General features: G+C 25.8%; 1 protein-coding gene across 1 annotated transcript; it reads left to right on the top strand.

The window, feature by feature from the left end:
• The first annotated feature begins 3,087 nt into the window (after nucleotides 1-3,087).
• Nucleotides 3,088-20,744, top strand: LOC112600863 (SEC14 domain and spectrin repeat-containing protein 1-B). Its single transcript, XM_025348185.1, has 15 exons — nucleotides 3,088-3,371; nucleotides 10,246-10,432; nucleotides 14,572-14,767; nucleotides 14,869-14,982; nucleotides 15,991-16,344; nucleotides 16,417-16,572; nucleotides 17,021-17,212; nucleotides 17,301-17,415; nucleotides 17,502-17,743; nucleotides 18,230-18,352; nucleotides 18,428-18,619; nucleotides 18,812-19,011; nucleotides 19,114-19,276; nucleotides 19,616-19,909; nucleotides 20,490-20,744. Exons 2-15 carry the CDS (start codon nucleotides 10,275-10,277, stop codon nucleotides 20,742-20,744), a joined length of 2,754 nt encoding a protein of 917 aa, XP_025203970.1. The 5' UTR covers nucleotides 3,088-3,371; nucleotides 10,246-10,274.
• The last annotated feature ends 542 nt before the right edge of the window (nucleotides 20,745-21,286 follow it).

The raw sequence follows: 21,286 nt of genomic DNA on the forward strand, positions 1-21,286 counted from the left end.
AAATTAAGTTAAACTTTATTCTTGATGAAATTAAAAAACAAATTTAGCGTAAAACTACTGTACATTACAAAGGAACTGAAATTCAAGTTTTGAAATATTTTAAAATTATATTATTTAAATAATTAAATGTATAATAACAATTAAACGTTATAAAACGATTTTTATTATTTTTCCAAAAATATTAACTGTAAAAGCTTGAAACATTCATAATTTCATAATGAAATCATATTTTTCCATACACGATGGAATTTTCAAAATCTTTAGACTAATTTTAAGTGATTTTATAGATATTTTATAGAAAATTTTTTTAATTTTGATTAAATAATATTAAGCCAAGTCAAAAAATTTGAAAATTTAATACAAGGTTCCCGAGAAGTTTTTCATAATTAAATATCAAAATTATATAATTTAAAAAATATAACTCTTAAGAAGCATTTGAGTTTAAATTTTGATAAAATTCATCAAAAGTAAAAAATTTGAATATGATTTATTTACATTTGAAAATTTATTAAATTTCCAAATTTAATTGCTGACAAGTAGGGCTCAGAAGTTATTGCATTAGTGTTATTTTTAGCTATTAGATTGACACGGTACGATTTATTGCTAAGTAAGCTTTTACAACTATAAAAAAAAAAATAAAAATATTAAAAGTTTATTGTGCGTATTTTTGCATACTAAGTGATTTTATTGTTTTAAAAGCATATTTTTCAATTTTACCTTTTTTTTTTAGAGTATATTTGATGATTAATGTTTTATTTAGAATTCAGTTTGAAAATTTGATGATAAAAAAAATAAATATTTTACGTATAATTATTTTGAGGGTTTTCATTAGATATTATTGTATTTTGATTTTAGATTCCCTATTTGGTATACAATTTTCAATTTTTATTAATTAGTACAAATTATAAAGTATAAAAATATTTATATTTATGGAAATTGTGAGTAGAAAAAATAAGTAAATATTTATACTATTATAAACGTATAAGTACATGTATATTTAGTACTTTCTAAGTTATTAAGTTCCGAGTCCTATTTATAAAGCTTGAAAATCATCAAAAAAGGTTTTCCAACAGACTCAAAACATTTAATATATTTACAATTTTATTTTTCATTTACATCGATATTTCAAGTTCAAATTTTTACAAAACTAGTTGTTTGAACGAAAAAGAACAATTTAAATTATTTAGTTGTAATTCTAAAATATTATTCGTAAGGATTAAACATTTTTTACCTTTACATTCATCAATTAATTTTATATTGGAATGGTGTTTTTAAGATATTGTACAATTTATATTGCATTACTAATATAAAATATTTTTAGATAAATAGGCTGACTGATCTTCTCTACTTAAAATCTTTTTCCGAATGGTACCTATATACTATATGGTATATCATTGATTTAAAATTAAACACATACATTACTGTGCTCTATGTCCAATACTCAATGAAAAAGTATACTTGAAATATATGATACAGCAATGTATTATGCAACTACCTCAGTTTTTTACCTCTGAATTTAAATTAGACTAAAAAAATATCATTCATTTATTGGTTTCAAAATGTATAAGAAGTAGGTATCAATTTCTAAATAAACGAAGCCATACAAACACAATAGTATATTATTATAGTTATCAGTTTTCATAAAAACATTGATAATTGTATAAATGTATAATATATATTTATACAGAATGAAACAGATACTTAGCAATTGAGAAATTTATTAATTTTTATAAAATTTTTATTTAATTTATTATTTTTTGCGTTTTAGGAGAATTTCAGGTCAAAAAAGTATTTTATAATAAACTATTGGTAACAATATATTTTAATACGAGATCAGAATTATCTTTTTATGCATGAAATATATCTTGGAAAAATTCATAATAATTTTCACATTCAGTATGGAGTGTTTAGTAGGTACTATTGCGTTATGTGAAATTAAAATATTAAAAAAAAATATTAGACTTCAAATGTAAATTACAAGTTACAGCCATGCTCATGACACCTGTATGAAAAATGTGTTTTGTTGATCACGATTTTAATTTCTATTCGCTTAACAAAAAAAATATTTTTTTTTTTTTGTTAAATTAATTACGTTTAATGCGTGATATATTGAGTGTTTTTTTTAGAAAACTATTTGTATGTTAAAAAACACGTTTACTATATTATGTACGAATACATGCATTATATTTAATAATCATCATTATTATTATGGCAAACATAGATTATTATAATAATATTATAATAAAATAAAATAAAGTAATTTTGTCGTGATTCGTACAATACATCATATCGTATATAAATATAAAGTACTTGAGAAGACTGCAGTGGCCGAAAACAGTCGGACCATAATATTCACCATAGCAAGACAGTACTATACAAATACAATACTGTACATCATTGTTGTTATCATTGGGCAACATACCTCGGTAGTCAGTTTGTATCACCGATAGTCGTCATCGGGGTAGTTTTCCCGCGTACAATACGGTTTTAGCCGGCGTATGTATATAACATTCGTACTATATATTTATTATTATTTATTTTTTTTTTTTTATTGTTCTCTTACGCATTTATAACGTGTGCGCGTACCTCTACACGGTTCTATACGAATACGCGTTATTTCATATCGCTTTTCTTATTCTCTTTCTATACCCTCTCTCCCACGTACACACACACACTCACTCACTCTCTTTCTCTTTTCTGTCTTTCTTATTATATCTCTTACTCGGTAATCGGACCGGCGCGGAGCTGAGGAGCAAGGGCGAAGTATGTCAACACCGTGTAAACGGGGCGTGGGTCCTCGTCTCGCGTGTATACGCGTATATCGTGTGTGTTAGCGTGCGTGCGTGTGTGTGTACAGGTATAAATGTATAATACGCGCATAAGTAGATATAGGTGGTATAAGATATACGCGTTGGACCGAGTAAAATATACCTATACATAAAAATAATTTAATATTATACAACATCAGCTGTTTGGCTATCCTGGCAGGTACTACCACCGCCGGCGGCGCGGCGTCGACAAACTGGTTTTCGATCCGTCTCTCTGTTTTTGTTTTCCCTTCGGCGCGCCGACGAGCTCTGAACGAGTGAGCACTGAGCAGTACTACGTCGAGTTTAGTGTTTGAAAGTTTGTCGCCGTCGTGTCGCGTCTTGGCGTGTGCCTGACCGGCAGTTGTTGTTTTCTCCAGTGATTTTGTCCGTTTCCGTTTTAAATAGTACGACGCCGTTTTTTTTCGGATCAAACGAGCCCGTGCCATAATGTGAATCCTGTGGATCTGCTCGGCGGCAAGCAGATCACGAGGATACTTCATTGCCCGGACCAACGCTACATTGCCGCCGAACCCATTTGGACTTAAACGACATAAGAAACTGGTTGGTACATCACTTAAAGTTTAAATTGTTATGTTTAAAACTTCAATTCGTCGTCGTTTTCAAACTTATATGCGTTATCCCAAAATCGTATCGGCATCTGTGTTCTCATAGCTATATTAATAATTTAATGTAATATGACTAATATGTTACATTTTAGAACTGATAAGATTTTTTTGAAATGCATACGTTGTATACTGTATAGCAAGAATCTAAATGGAAAACAAATATAGGTTTTTAGAGTTTAGAAATAAAGGATATTAATTATTTACAATTACATTTTGTTTTTTAATATTTTAAATTAAAATGGAATCTTAAATTTTCAAATTTATGAACAATCAGGTTAAATGTATACTAAATTAATTTTAATAACCAAATTAAAGTATTCTCAAGATAATATGATGAATGAAATAATAAAATCATTACATAGGTGGTACTGCAGAGAGAAGGGAAGGAATTGTATCATATTTTAATACACAACTTCGTAGTATAAATACCGATAAACATTTCCAATCCTTTAATTTAAAGTTGAATTTTAAACGTTATTTTAGAGCTTAAAATGTATAGAATTTCACTTTTTTATTATGTTTGTGAAACGTAAATCATATGATGTATATTACTTTGGAATAGTGGTCGTTTTATTAAGGAAAGTTTAAAAATATATAAATATATATTTTTTTGTTTACTTTACACGTCTTGTTTTTATAAAGCCGACTCCGACTTTCATACACAACATACGTGATACATACCAAATAGTCGTACTGGTTATTACGCTTATTATAAATGCCTTTTATCATCCAAGTATATATTATTATTCTATTAACCCAACCGGTTATCCATAAAAACGAAACCTTTCTGAAGAAAAAAATAGTTCAGAATGAGTATTCATTGTGTTTTAAATATGTATTTACGCGCAGAACAGTAATAATTATGTAAAATGTAAAGAACTGTATCAAAATATCACAAATACGTTGTTTTTAAATCGAAATATTAATATGTATTATATAATAACTACATGTGTAAGTGGTTGAATATTATTATATCGCGACATAATGTATTATTTGTATGCTCGTTAGTTTTAACTCGTAATTTACAAACTTTAAATTCTTTTAATATTATTTTTATTATCATAACACCTTTTTTCCATATTGCTATTTCATTTCTTAACTAAAAAAAAAAATTTTAACCAGTTATCTAATTGATTTTAAGCCAATCCGCAGGTGTCAAGGTCCGATGGGTATTGTTAGTATAATATATTATGTAAAAAGAACGGTTGAGACTAAACTGACAATATATTCGCTGTGAATGCGTTTTGACGGTTAAAAAACGGACAAACTAGACGGGACACGTGTTCAAATTAACTACTTGCACGGTAAAGTGTTTCCTGCAATTATTTTATTATTATTATTATTTTTCGGGTTTTCGTTTTGTCTCCAAGGAACTCTGTTTGAGAAATTATACTATGCTGTCAGTTATAATATAATGACATCATTGTTTTTGTAACGTACATAAATAATACACATCATCCACGTGTATTTAAAGTTCCCATATAAACCTATAGCTGTATACTAGTGTAGTATATAAATTCAATAAGTATTATTGCTATATTATCGAACCCTTTTTCTAGTGCGAAATTTTTATCTTAATCATATTTACCTATCTAGAAAAAATAAATTCTCATAATCTACAAACGTATAAAAGTAGAAATATACACTTTGAGTCTTATGGTTTAAAAAGAAAACGTAGTAATGTATTATAAGAATCAACTAAAAAGAAAAAAAACGACTGTTATTGGTTTTAAACAAAAAGCGAACGCTGCCGACTAGTACGTGTTTAAAAAAAGTTTTTTATTGTCGGCTGTAAAAAACTGATTACTTTGGCTCTTTTATGGGCTATATATTGTTTTTTTTTTTTTTTTTGAGGAAGTTTATCACAGCACAGCAAATACTATGAACTCGTAGTGGTATAATATTATAAAAATAGTCAACATGAAATGCGACTTTGCGAGTAATAATTTGCTTCCTTTTCTTGAGAATGTTAATATATTATTATTACTATACGCTTTTGCTGTTGAGAGAGATTTCACTGAGTAATACGATATTATTTAAAATACAGTCTCTAAAATATAAGCTAAATTTGACGTGATTTCGGTTTTGATCATGCTAAATATAGGTTAACGAGTTTTCTCCTATTTAATGGCTCGTGTATTAATTGTACCTATATGAAAAAAATCTAGATGTAGCAAACATATTATATTAATATTATAATAACGCACGGCCTCTTGCTCTATATTTTGTATATAGATATTTTAAATTAATATCATGTATCCGTAACGTAATAAAATGTTTTAGATTATAGCTTGGTAATGATTTATTAAATGTAATACTTATTTTTATTAATAAATTCGTTATGAATTATATCTGTTGTAGCTTAAAAAGTTCAAATAAACTATAAAACTTGCATTCAAAATATTCTAACATTACAAACCTTTTTTTGTAATTTAAAATAAAAATATAAACTAGAACCTAAATACATTATTAAGGAGCACATAATATGATGTTATATTTAATATAAAATTAAAATTTGATATTACAGTAGAAACTCTTGTTTATAATTAAATGTACCTATTTGATAAAATAATTTTAGAAATGTTATCTATTTATTGTAATTATTTTAAATTTAATAATTTTATTATTAGATAAATAATATATATTATTAAAATATTCTATAACTTTATGGCGTTTTTGTTTATATTTCATAATTAGTTGTTTTTTCCATTTAGAATTATTCTACCTTTTCTACGAATTTCTTGAAAACAACAAAGAAGTAAAATTACATTATGTTATTCATGTTGGTAATTATGTAATTTTTCTTTATTTTTTAAATCGTATAAAAGTTATTAATTGAAATTTTAAATATAGTAATCTGTATTCTGTAACTCTGTACTCATTAATCTGAGTGAAAATACTGTAGGTATTCTCTTAATTAATATTGTTTGTAAATTATATTCTACACATTAAATTGGTTCAACGAAAAAATAATAAAAGCTATTTTAGTTTATTTTATTTTGCACAATTCTTTTGTTAATTCTTTTGCGTTTTTATAAAATAAAATATAAGTAAAAATACTAAAAAATAATTCAATTTTAATAACATTAAAAATGTTGTTTTAAATAATTTACGTTTGTTTAAAATTTTCTTATCAGGTGGTACTGTTAAGTGCCTACACATAAATGCAAAATTTCTTTGTTATATTATAGTATTCTAATATATGTCATCAAGCTAACTTATTATACACATTAAAACTATATAGATTTTAAATAATAAAAATAATAAATAATATTCTCAGTATAACACGAAATTATATTAATTGTATTGAATTAAGAGGTGTACTCTATATGAAGTACAATAATTGTAGATTAAATAAAGAAATGCATAGGACTTCTTATTAGGAAAAATAAGTGGAAAACATCATAATTGAAGGAAAAATTATAGGAAAGAAATCAGAGAGAAAAAGACTAACCCGCTTTATATGCAACAAATTATGTTGGTAGTAGTAAAAGGCTTATGAAAAATAAGAGAAGTTGCTAAGGATAGAAAATAATGGAAAAACATTTCATAAGTCATAATTAACCTAAATTAATCTAAAAATATTAAGAGTATTTTATGTCTTTTTAAATTAAAGGAATACTCTATACATTTTTCTATAGTTAATCTGTATTACCATTGATTACATATAATCAATGGTATTAATTATACCTACACTGACTAAAACTAAAGATTAAAAAAATATATTAAGTATTATTTATTACCAATTTTGAAATTTTTTTTTAATATTATGATATACTAGATTGATGTCATTATTTTCTTCAATGTATTGACCTTTGATTCTATTATTATGGGATGAACAATTTAATCATAATTTATAATATTACTTTTAATTTTTAACAATGGATTTCTAATTATAACTTACATGAGAAATGTTCACAGACGAATGAACAGATAAATAAAGGGATAGGTAGGTAACAATAAAATGAAAGTTAGGTTAGGTCAATGAAATAGGTAAATGCATTAACAATACTCTGTTTAATAATAATACAATATTATTTTTAATAGTTGAATAAATGAAGCTGTTTTTTTTTTAAAGCTAAACATTTTAATAGCTAAACTATTTGTATAGTACTTTAGTATTTAAAATATAATAAGTTGTATAAATTATTTACGTACAAACATAATAAAATAATAATTTAAATTAAAAATGTAGAGAATATTAAAAAAGCAAATTAAAAAATTAAAAATTATTTACATTTCAAAACATGTCGATTAGTTTGTTTAATTTGATTATTTTACAACATAATATAACTTAATGTTTTTACTATATTTTTTATATATATTTGTTCTATTCTGTAAAAATAATTTAACATAATATTTTATCATAATAATTTATTTATTGATAATGTTTGAAATTAAAAATAATTAACAATGAGTATGAAATCTTAATGTGTTACTACTCTTTCTCGATATAATATTGGAATAAAATGCAACGAAAGAAAAACTGTAATTATTAGGTGTGTGATACAAAACATGGATTTTTGAAAAAAATAGAAAATTACACAATGAGTAAAACTAAAAATATAGGTAGGTAGGTAGGTACTTAATTTCATTTTGAAAGAATTAGAAACTTGAGTTAACATTCTGCCAGATTTTATAGCTTCGAAAAGTCATATATTTTGTTCTCGTTTGTTGACTTAAAATTATTGTATTTTAAACGCATACAAAAAACGTAAAAAAAAATATTTTTAATATTGTTTTTTGTCAACAACGTCAAGTACTATGGGTGTGAGATTATCATGCATAATATGCTTGACTGTCTTGACTATATTATTACAGATACTTCAGAAACTGAAGAAAACGAAAAACGTTGCAATATAATATTATAGTGTAATAAAACTATAAAAGGATAAACGTTACGTGGTTAAAAAATGGTTTTACATTAAATTACGTTAAATGGATCATCTCTTATAACTTCCATTTAATATTTAAAAAATATTATATAATATATTTAGTTCATAATGAGAGGGAATAGTTATTCGAATTGTTTTATCTGAAATACGTTTTTGGTTGAAATCATATTTTACGATAATAGTTAAGCATGGGTTTTTAGTAATTTACATAATTTAGGATAATCACTGAAATATTTGTTAATTTTACTAAAAACTGTGATAATTTTATGGATTTATATATTTCTATGATACCATTTTTAGAGTGTATTTTTTAACGTAACAGTATTATTTATATAGCTGTATAGTTAAAATTTATTTTATGAAATAACAGTTTAAATTTAAGATAATTATTAATTAACATGTTAATTTCGAAGTAAAAACTTCAAGGACATATTTTCAAGGGAAGGGTAGTTATTTCTTGGCAAAGTGACTTGTAACTTTCTGGACTAAATATCATTAAATGCATATAAAATTACACTTAGATATAAATATATAAATAGTCCTTGAAATTTAAAAGTAAAAGAATAAAATATAACTAGTTAAACATTAGGTACTTACATAAAACACTAAATGCTAATGTCATGTTAAATTAGAAAATTGTTTTAATTATACTACATAGGTACTATTTCAAATGCGAACGTATTTCGTTAGTATTATTTAATAAAAACAATCAATAAAATAAAATATGTATCATGTAATAATATAAGATTATAGCGAACACAGTTAGTACAAATAATATTGCATATGTCATTTAAATATAATTTATCTATATTTTATTTATGTACAATAATATGCTGACTATTTAATTTATACATATTTTATAATCAATGTTTATATTTTAAAATTGGAAACCAATAAATCTAAATAAATATAACATTTTGTTATTATAACAATAGCCAATAAATCTGTACAGTGTTTAATTATGTTATTAAAATATTATTTATGTAGTTACTTATGTTACTTGTTACTTAATATAAACGTCATGCTTAGTAATTTGGCACAAAATTCAAACATAATAAATTTACAAACCATAAATGGTGATTTTAATTTGAAAAATTATTTAATGTTTTTACTAGAGAAAAAACAATACATCAAATTAATTAAATGAGTTGATTTATTTACCTGTTTATCGAACAGGTGATTCCATGAAATAAATTTAAAAGTCAAAATTGAATAAAATACCTAATGTATAAAATTTACTTAATCGATTTTACGTTGATTATAAAAATTTTTAGAAACCGAACGCATAATCTACATATTATACAGAGTACAATAGGCATAACTAATAGATATCTGGTATAATTTACTTATTATTTTATTCTGATAAATGTAGGTATTTACATTTTTTTCATTTTAATAAAATTATAATACACAATATTTAGCACTAAAAAAAATTAACAATATTGATAAGAATACAAGTTTTACTTATAATTAATAATTACATGGTTAGTTAATTGCATTTTTTAGTTTTAAATGTTACACCCTGTTGTATACTCGTATATTATACAGAAATAAAAATAATATCTTTCATTGTATCTAATGCATATTTATATATAATATGATATAACTATATAAGATGCGTAGGCCTAATGTTATACACTCAGTCGAACAATTACCCGGCAAAGCTGGTCGCACACGCAATAATAGTAATATAATTATTATTTTCGTCCTTATCCCTATGGGGTATCAGCTAAATACCTTTAGTATATACTTTAATCCTATTGGCAATAATATGTAGGTAGAAGTATTGTATGTGGTGTAAATAAATATAGATCCAATAAACCAGTTTTTATCTCAGGATTCCCCGGAACCGCAAAATTAATTTTTTTCTTGTATATTTTATCGTTAAATTTGTTCTTTCCTTTTTTTTTTTAGTCTTGTGTAATATCGGCGGTGGAGCTAGCATGGAGGCAGCCGACATCATACCCGTTCTTCAAGAACGCGTCGCTACCATACCCGGAGGACGAGACCTGGACGGACGGCCGTTGGTTGTGGTGGTCGTACAGCCGTGGATCAATAGCCACTTGGACACGGCTTTAAGATACTATTCGTCTTTATATAGGTACCTACTCAATATTTTTGTGTATTTGTAGATTATATAAAGTGATTTACCAAGTATGCTCGTTCCATTTTTTTTAATTAGTTTCTTACTTACTACTTAAAAAATTTTCTGTGGTAATAAAAACTTCTGTTTTTTAAATCAGAACTCCCCTACTGTTTTTACTTTAAATTATTTAATGAATAATTTTATTGAAAAAATGTTATGCGAAATTGCATAATTTAAAATTTAGACGAATGTTTCTCAATTATTGAAATGTTTATAGTAAGGATAACAATCTTTAAAAATAATTAAATCGTTTTAAAAATTTCATTAAATGAATATTAATATCACTAAAATTTTAAATTCACAAAGTCCAAGAACTTAAAAAAGTACTCGTTCAAATGTTTATTTTAATATCTCTACATTTTAAGAAAAAATATCTTTTTTAAACAGAGTTGAGGGTGACTATAATTGATTATATTTTCTGTTTTTTCTTCTTACCGACATGGGCAAACAGAAAGTCACGGTGTGTGGTTCACAGAAAATGTGTAATATATTATCATGTATGCAATTGATTAAAAATATTTTAATGATAGGTATATTAATTTTATTAAATTATTTTTTTTTCAAATAAAACTGTTTAAAAGACAAACAAACATTTAAGTACTATTTTAAATAATTGATATTTTCTTACAATTTATTATGTTGAAAAGCCGTGCTATTTTAAGGTATACCAGGCAGAGCCCATAAAAAAATTAATCTACTTTCCTTCACATTGCCATAATATTCCTTCGTCGATAGACATGGTATGAAATATAAAAAAGCCATACAGAATGTACTGCACCCGAAGGCTACAGAAACCAGGTATTGACCACTTATTTTACCTTTTTCCTCCCATGGAAAGACAATGACGTGGGTATTATTATTAAAAATTTATGATTAATCTTATTATCTGAATAACGATTCAAAATTTTAGAAAAGTTCGGATAAAAAAAAAAACTTAATGAGTTTACCTTACCATTTTTTTTTTATAGATTTCCCCTTTTCATAAAGTTGTTTATATAAGGCTTGGGGAAACCGAAAACCATAGGCAGTAACTATTGCAACTACTAAACAAATTTAAAAATTACATCGTTAAACTATTGAAGTATCATATTACTCGTATATTACGTAAATAAGTTTTACGATCGATATTTTATCACTTACTATATTAGTTTTAATTAAGTTGTACGTAAAGTATATAGCTGTATAAATAGTAAATATGTATATAATAACTATCATATTTTTTTTTTTATTACAAAAATAGTATTTAAAAGTTATTTAATTAGATTAATTTGTATTACAGTGTTGTTATTTGTCTTATTAATAACTATATAAATGGAAACTTAATGTTATGGTATAAGTTATAGACAAAAGTATATAATGGTTATTGTCTATTTGACAAAATTGTTGTTGTCTAAATTGCTAAAGATTTTAGTTTGCTCATATTATATTTTGTGCATATTTTATTTATTTCATATAAACTAGGCTAAAAATGTACAAAACATTATCTACTGAATGTGTATTTCTAATATTTGTTCAATACAAATGCTAATTTTTGAATAATTTAGTTTACTTACAAACGACAACCTCATTGTTAAGAGAAAGTTGCTCAATTTTATGGCGACAGTTACACTTGAACATTATCTACCATATTAGCTGCGGGTAAAGGTCACATACTTCCGTAGCGTGTATAATATATTATTATCTATGCAATCTGCTTATTGTAATGATCACTGTCTGTATTACGATTTATCGTATAAACGCTAATGTTTTATGAATACATAAAATAGTTTAAAAACTGATGAGAGGTACCTCCTAATCATAACACACTCACGGTTTTTGGATATAATGTGCTATTGTGTTAAAACTTCTATTCTACACTGAATTTACATACGTATTATCATTGAGTATAATGTAGTACTATATATATATATATATGTAGTCATTGTAAAGATTGTAAAGTGTACCCTTACCAAAGCATAAAATAGTCGTAAATAAAAATCATATTCAAATTAATGAATTTCATTTAAACACTCTTTTAGTCCTTTGATTCATTTATAAAAATCAAAATCATTTAAAAAGAAATATTTAATAGATATAATATAATAAAAAGATAACATAATGTACCTAGTATTTAAATTAAATTGAGTTTGTTCATAAATACATAATCGATTAAATAATAAATAGGTTATCAAGTGACATGTTTGTTACAATACAATAAATTAAATCAATTTATTGTATACTTATTTTACTGCTTCAGTTTTATTGCACTAGATGGTTATTTAATAAAATAATCATAAGATTTGACAGTCATTTCAATTGTTAAAACGTATTAGAACGTTTAAAAATTCATTAATTCATTAATGATGGAACTGCTTTATGATACACGTAAAAGCATGGCTACTAATTCAGAATTAAATTAAAGAGCGCTATAATATTGTATTATATTACAGTTATTATAGAAAATGATTACAGAGGAACAATTTTTTTTCATTATTATTTAAAGCCATAGACTAAACAATAAGAAATAAAGTGAATTTTAAAAAAGTAAAAAATACTTGTTCCATATAATTTAAAATGATTAAAAATGAAAATAAATGAGTAGGCACTGAAAAAAATCAGGTGATAAAACAAGATTAATATAGATGCTCTATGTTTAAGACACTTATACGTTTTACTAAGTTTATAGTATGACTTTAAAATATGTACCTACTAAAAAATGAACACAAATCTCCGTTGAATTATAATTTTAGATTAAGTTAAATCATTTTTTGCGTAGGTCGCTGAATCATTTTTAAGCCTTGGAGAGAAAGCCGTTTTTTTTGTTATTACTTGTGTGTTTCATAAAACATTACTATATTTTTCACGTCAAAAGAGGAGACATTTTGATAACTTATTTTTTTTTTAAATATGTATAATACAATAACAAAACACTGAGAATAAATACGATGTAGGTATAAATTTTGTATAAAATTGTGTACATATATATATATATATATATATATATACAATACAACTATACCAGTCTTAAATATTAAATGTTAATAAATTAACCTTCAACATATAATATAGCATACATGGTATCATAATCATTTAAAATTATATAATTTCAATACGTACATTTTATTAATATTTTTCACCTTATCAGAATAAATCTGTTGGAAACAACGAATAATAAAATATTATAACAGTATTAGGTACCTAGGTACAGCATCATCATTATTTTAACTTGATATTTCCGCATCAATTAGTATACGATATTCTAAATCATTAAATGGTTAAAATGTGCTCAGAATTAAAAAAACCTGTCTTACTAAATTGAAAAAAAAAATCGATAGGTTATTTAAAGAGTCTGTTGACCTATAATAAAAATGACGGTAGCCCACCTGGCGAGTAAACAACAAACACTTTTTAGTTTTTTTGTTTTAAATTTTTACAATTTAAATGTATGAATATATGTATAATAGATTTTTTATATAGCTTTAATACTATTTTAATTTTGATTATTATGTATGCAATAACCTTTTATAATGTTATTATAATTTTCAAGTCATTAAACGACGCACCTTTATGAAAAAAGAAAATTAATTTTAATTATTACCACTTTAAATTATTTAAAAGAATAATAATTATTTTTTTAAACATTTGTTTTTATTATGATTCCTTTAGAACGCGATAATTTTTAATCATAATAATGGACGAAGCTGAAAACAAAACTGTGATTGTTTTTTTTTGTTATTCTGATGTACCTGTAGTTTATTTGTTTAAATATTATATAACTTATATAAGCTTGAATAAATTATAACACATTAAGTTCAGTGATGTATAACTATAGAACATACCAGTTAAGTTAAAAACAATGTCAACATTTTAAATTTTTAATAAAATATTAAAAATATAAACCACTATGGGATTTACAATAAACTATTATAAAGAAAATAAAAAAATTAAAATTAAATTGCATTAGGTACCTAATTAGTTTCATTTTTAAATTTAAATTTTAAAATTAAAATGTTAACATATTATTATCATCAGATTTATTTGTAAAAAACTTGTATGATTGATATTTTTAATTTGATTATTATAATTTTTATCTAAGTATAATATTATAATTATAGTCCAGAAACGAGACAGACTGGATTGTGCGTTGTGCTCGATGCTCAACGAAGTACATGGAAAACAACCAAAAGCGTCATGCACAAAGTTTTTGAAATATTAGACGTGAATATCGGAGCAATGTTAATTGTGAGATTGGACGTGTTTTGGGATAAACAACGTGTAGAAAATTGTACGAAGTCTAGGACTGAAGGAGAAGTATGTGTATAAAATAATTAATTTAAGGCTCTTAGTACCTATTTATTTATTGCCGGAATCGTAGATTATTGTTATTACTGAACACGTAACTTTTTCTGTAGCCAATTTTTGTGCCATTGTCCAGAATCCACAAGTACATATCGCAAGATCAATTACCCACCGATTTAGGCGGATCTTGGACTTATAACCACGAGCAATGGATACACAATCGTGTGGTAAGTATCTTTTTAATATAGAAAATAGGATTTTTCGCTATTATACGTTTTGGTCAAATGCATTTTTTAGAAGTTTGTTTTAGAAAAATAAGATTTTGAAATAAAAAAGTTGTAAAAAAGTATATTTTAGTCTACAATTTTAGAAAATTTATATTTTAGAGTACAAAAGTCTCAGAACACATAATAAGTTATAGATTTAATTATGTTTCAGTATATATAACTTGGTAAATTTTCACGCAATTTTCAAAATGGTATTATTATATAAATCATAAATATTCAATAAAGTAAGATAAAATAGAAAGAATAAGAATAATGTAAAGCCAAACATAAAAAACTGCCTTCGCTATAATTTAAATTGTTAATTATTTAGATTATTTTATAAGTTTATTAATTGTAGAAATACAACTACAAAAAAAGCATACTACATAAATTACAAATTTTATAGAAAAATCGATTATATTGTGAATTAAAATTAAAAAAAAATAATTAATAAACCTATTTGCTATAGGTACTCACTACTCAATATACATTATCTACATAATATTTAAAACTTGTTTTTATAAACAGGTTAATGATTATTTCAGTAAATACTTATTATTTATTAACTCAAATAGTATTAAAGTTTTGATAAATATTTTTTATGATTTGGTTACTACCAATCAAAATTGTCAAAAAAAAATTATTATTTTTGCGATTTTTATAACTTTTTAAGTTTTTTTTGTTTACATTTAAAAAAGATACATTTTAAGTTTCTTATTCTAATTTTGTTTAAGAATTTCCATAAATAAAATTAGGTATACATATTATATTTATAACAATAATAATTAATAACCTAACTAAACCATTAGTCAATTAGCTAATGACATTTCTAAAATTTGATGTTCAAAAATTATGGCTTTCAAAAAAACTCATCAATAGTACGCTATTAAGTGCATTTTATTCTTGATAATTTTTTTTTATTGATCTTACTGTGTTTAACCACATTTTACCATCTGTTGTCTTTTACAGCGAGTTGAAGAGTTTATCAAAAGTTCAGAGATCGCCGTGTCTGATATGGAGAAACTGAGACAGCACTTGATTAACAATCAGGATTTGCTCAAGCACAGTACTGCTGACATCGTGTTGACCGTGTCTGGTGAAAAGTATAACGTCGTCATCGAACACGTGAAAAAGGTATCTCAGTCCGGCCAGATGGTATGTCAGCGAATCGACAAAATGTACGCGGATCAAGGACAACCGTTTCCTCAGGACGTTTTGGATACCAAAGAAGCGCTCGACCGGTATATGAGGATTGTCCACGATAAAATGATGGTGATCGTTGATTGTTGGAACGGCGTACAGAAAAAAGTCGACTGTATTAAGGTATTTTTTAAACCGTTTTTTTGATCAGACCACGCCTCTCTGATTTGCACTTATACCTTTGTTATAATATAGGAAATGCGATATTTGGAACAAGGCATAAAACATGTTGTAAATTGGATTCTCGGGCCGGGTGAAGAGATGTTGAACGGCAAACAACAAGTAGGCTATGATATTGTCTCGGCGGAAGAGTACAAAAGAAATCACGAAGCGTTTGAACTCCAGTGCCGGGTAATTTTATTTTTTTCATTTGATAAACGAAACTTGACGGTTAAATCGGCTTGACAACACTTCTTTTCAAAAATAAAAATAAGCACTTCTATATAAAATGTAGATCACACGAATATTTTATTTATTATCTTTTTACGATTTGAAACGTTTCAAGTAATATTCAATTTATTTATTTTTTTATATACCCGTCTAGATTTAATTTACATATTAACAATTTTAACTTTTATTGCATTAAAAAATCCATAAACATAATATCAAACTAATGAATTGAATCAATATAAGGTTATTAAAAAAAGAATGAGTAACTGTATTATAAGAGGAATACCATAGTATTTTAAGAGACAATAGTTCTTTCCTCTGGATCTTATCTGGCTTAAGTAGTATTTATATTGAATAATGAATAATATATAATATTGTAATACGAATATATTTTATTGTTTGTAAACAGGACACCTATGGACATTATGCTGAACTACTGCACAAAATCAATAACCTTCCTAACTCAAACTCCCAATGCTATAAAGACCTATTGGCACAACGGGATTTCATGGATTTTGTGTGCCGAAGTTTTGCTACACGATTAGAAAGAAGGAGAAATTTGCTAATTACGTCCGCTCGATTTTTTCGATTGGTTGCAGAGGTATCGTATATATTACATTATGTTATGTGCTGTTTTATTTTTAAAATTTTATTCATTATACTATAAAATTTTATACAAATTTGCTTAGTATTTTCAAACTACAAGTGATGTTTACGAAACTTTGGTGATGGGTACTGACATTGAAGCCTTAGATTCAGCTGATAATACCTTATTACAGTTAAAACAACAACAAGAGAATATTGGTAAATAAAATATATTATAAAGATTTGTCGCAAAATGATAGAATTATTGAATTTTATATGTATTGTGTATTATATACATTGTTTAGAACAAATCGAAAGAGATTTAGTAAAAGAAGGTGAAAAGTTATCTGACATGTTATCGATGCCAGTCAAAAATGCCATGGGTGTCGTATTAAATGTTGATTATGAAGCGGACATAGTAAATGTATCTGAAATATTAGAAATGACTAAGGCTAGGTGTCAGTTATTTTGTGATAGTGTGGAACTGCAGCGATTGACGTTACAACAGGTTTCATATGTACTAAACTACGAAACAGACGCTTCACAAGTAAGTTCTAAATAGATTTATAACTTATTATACCTATAATAGTATCCTATATAACGAAAAATAAATCCTTAAATTATACATTAAAACTTACAATAATAATATATTTTAAATCAATTATTATAAGAAGTAACAAACGTGTAATTTAATTGTTTTTAACTATCAGAGTATTTTGTATAGGTACAACATTTAAATATAAACAAAATATTTGGACATTTAGTACAACTTAAAGTTTTTTTTTTTTTTTATCATTGTTAGTTAACACAAAATAAAAATAATTAATAATAATAATAATAATAATAATTAAAAAATAATAATAATAATAATAATAATTATAATAAAAAAAAAAAATTAATAATAATTTAATTTATTGATTTTTTTATTTAATTTTTATTAATTATTAATTATTATGTTAATAATTTGTACTTTTTTATTAATTGTAAACATTTTAACATGTACAAGTACATTATTTAATTCGATAATTTGTAGGCAATCCAATGGTTAGAAGACTTGTACCACGTTCTGCTCAAATCACACTGTCACGTAGGATCCAATGCAGAAGAAATTCAAGCTCAAAAAGAAGAACACCAAGCGTTTCAAGAAACCGCAAAAGTAATTCATCATCCAGAAAAAAAACTACCGGTCGAGTCTCGCTTGAATAATATTACACCAGTTTTATTTGTGTAGGGTACGTATGATTACGGTTGTCAGTTGCTGAACGCTGCTCTAGCCCTACGACAATCCTGTAAATTGACCGAAACGAGAAATTCTACACTTGCCAATAGCCTATGGCAGTCTTGGAAACAACTCGACGATATCAGCCAAGAGCAATTGACACGGTTACGGGTGTCTACCGTTTACCACAGAAACGTCGATAAGGTAAAAAAAAGTTAAAAATCCATGGGATAGAAATATGATATTGATATTAATATCGAAATTAATAAAATATTTTTGTGCCTATACAGTAATATCGATGGCTCATGGCTATATACATAATCATATGATTGTTAATTGAATCATTATTATCATTATTATTTATTATTATAAATATATATATATATGTTTTTTTAGTACTGCGTACAACTCAGAGAGTTAATGGAAACCGTGCAAACCATTCAAGACGAGAACAACAACAACACCAGTAAACACAAAGGTCGATTGCGCAAATGTTTAGTATCACGGGAGAAAATTCTGTTGGAAGTCGGTAGATCCGTTCGTCTTGGCCGCATGCTCAAAACTAGACTCCGCGAGCCTCTTTGCGTTCAACAAAAGTAATAAATATAAAAATATAAAAAAAAAACATTGACGCATTTAATGTGTTTATTTGTTGTCGTTTATCATACACTATCTGATGATAATGTGTCGTTTTTTAGGAACGAAGACGTACGGTACCTCAACGAGAGTGCGGTGGATTCGGTTTGTCAGAAATTGTCCATAGTCACTGAGCTAGCCGAACAATTGGACTTCACCCTATCCGGGTTAGCACAGAGTACGGTTACGCACGTGCTAGACGATTCCAGCGGTAACGTCACACAGGTAAATTCATAAATATTTATGAATATATTTTTTAATATCTATAATCGCCACTCGGTTATACGGTATATACACTTATCAAACCACCCATCACGTCAACAATCTATCACCAGGTCATAAATCTGCAATTCTTTGAAATTTTGTGGATTTCATATAATTTCCAAAAAAAAATAAAAAATATTAATAATTTTTATACATTATCATTTAGTTAGGAACTGCTATAATATGGCTTTTAAACCTTCATTGATTAAGTTATGAACCATTATAAAAATATACAATGACGTGTAATGGTCAATAATTATGATAATTAATAATTAAAATTCGAATCTGTTGGTGCTGCAGGAGTGGTACGTGAATCTGAACAAAGTGTCTGATAGAAATAATAAGAACTGCTCGACGGAGATGAAAATGGAAGAGAACATCCAAAGCGGTAGTAGCCGTTCGGACGCCGAAGACTTTGTGACGGCTTCTGACTGTACCGGTACGCCACCTTCCAGGTCATCTTCGTCGTACCACACACCGTCCGAGGGCGAAGCAACTTCTAACTCACCGTGGTGGGAACTCGACACCATAATTGATGCTGATACGACAATGGACAGTTCCAAGTGTCTGCAATTAACGGATGAATCTCAACAGGTAAACAATTGATTTTTTTTAAATGTTAATTTAATTATCATTCTTATTATACTTCGTAGTTTTATAAACAATCATTTAATCCATAATTTATATGTTTTTAATTTTATAATCATAAACGGAATAGTATTCTAAAAATGTATAGAATTCCTAAGTATCGATTATTGAATTAAAATATACATATATTTTGTAATAAGCTTCGAAAATATATATCAGATCGTGAACTACCACAACTTTAGCTATTTGTCATATCACTCCACTCATTTTAATTTTGAATTCCAAATATTTTTAATCATAAGGTTATTTCCGTAGAAATAGACAATCACTACACAATAATGTATTTAACAATATAATAATATATAATTTAACTTTACTGCAAACTACTATCATGAAGCTTGTGGTTTAACCGATATTTGATTTTTGAACAAATTAAAAAACTAATAAAACTAAATGTGTTCTAGTTTATGGTTATTATAAGTATCAAAATTCTATTCGATTTTTTTTTATTATTTAACGTTTTAAGAACTTTTTCCTTGTCCTGGTCGAACATTAATACAAATGCTAAATGTATTTTAATTTGTAGGATATCGAAGTGAAAATCGAATTGGAAGAAAACGAGTTAGATTCAGCGAACGCAAGTGATTTGCAGCTAAATACCGACGACGTTGTAGTCACAGAGAAGCTTCCACCAATTTTGAACGAACAAGTTAGCAGCGACGCGATAGACGAAGGAATTATTATTTTACAAAGTCCCGAATATGAACAGGAAACCAATAATAATGATTGTACGTTTTATAAACAGAATTTAGCGAAACAAGCATTAGCCGGAGTGTTTTAGGTATACCTATTTAAAAACTGTAAATTGATTTATGTTCTAATTTTATTTATACAACGCACTTATGCACCAACAAGACTGGTTCACGAGACAAGCGTCTTATTTTTAATTATGTTTAGGACGCAAATATTATTATTATTTTTTATATTTTTTTTTGTTATTAGTTTATTACATTAACTAAGGTATTAAATTATTTTATCACCAAAATACGTTAATTTTAATAAACCTATGTACAGGTATATTGGTATATACCTACTATCGTTTATTTTAATTTTAGTCAATTGATTAATATTTATTTTTATTTATCGTAAGCATTTGTATTTATTATTATTATTTCAATAAATCAAATTTGTGTTGAACTAATAAACTTTAATTGAAGTTTATATAGTGTAAAATCTAAAGCCGTTAATATAACAATTAACAGCATATTTCGAGCTTATAATATTTTTTGACGAAACGAATGTTCTACACATACACAAAGCAAATCTGTGCATGACATAAACGGTTTATATTTATATATTAAATATATAGCTTAATTATATTTA

This window comes from Melanaphis sacchari, unplaced genomic scaffold (assembly GCF_002803265.2).
Source record: "Melanaphis sacchari strain LSU unplaced genomic scaffold, SCAv2.0 Contig72_pilon_pilon, whole genome shotgun sequence".
NCBI classification, from domain to species: Eukaryota; Metazoa; Arthropoda; class Insecta; order Hemiptera; family Aphididae; genus Melanaphis; species Melanaphis sacchari.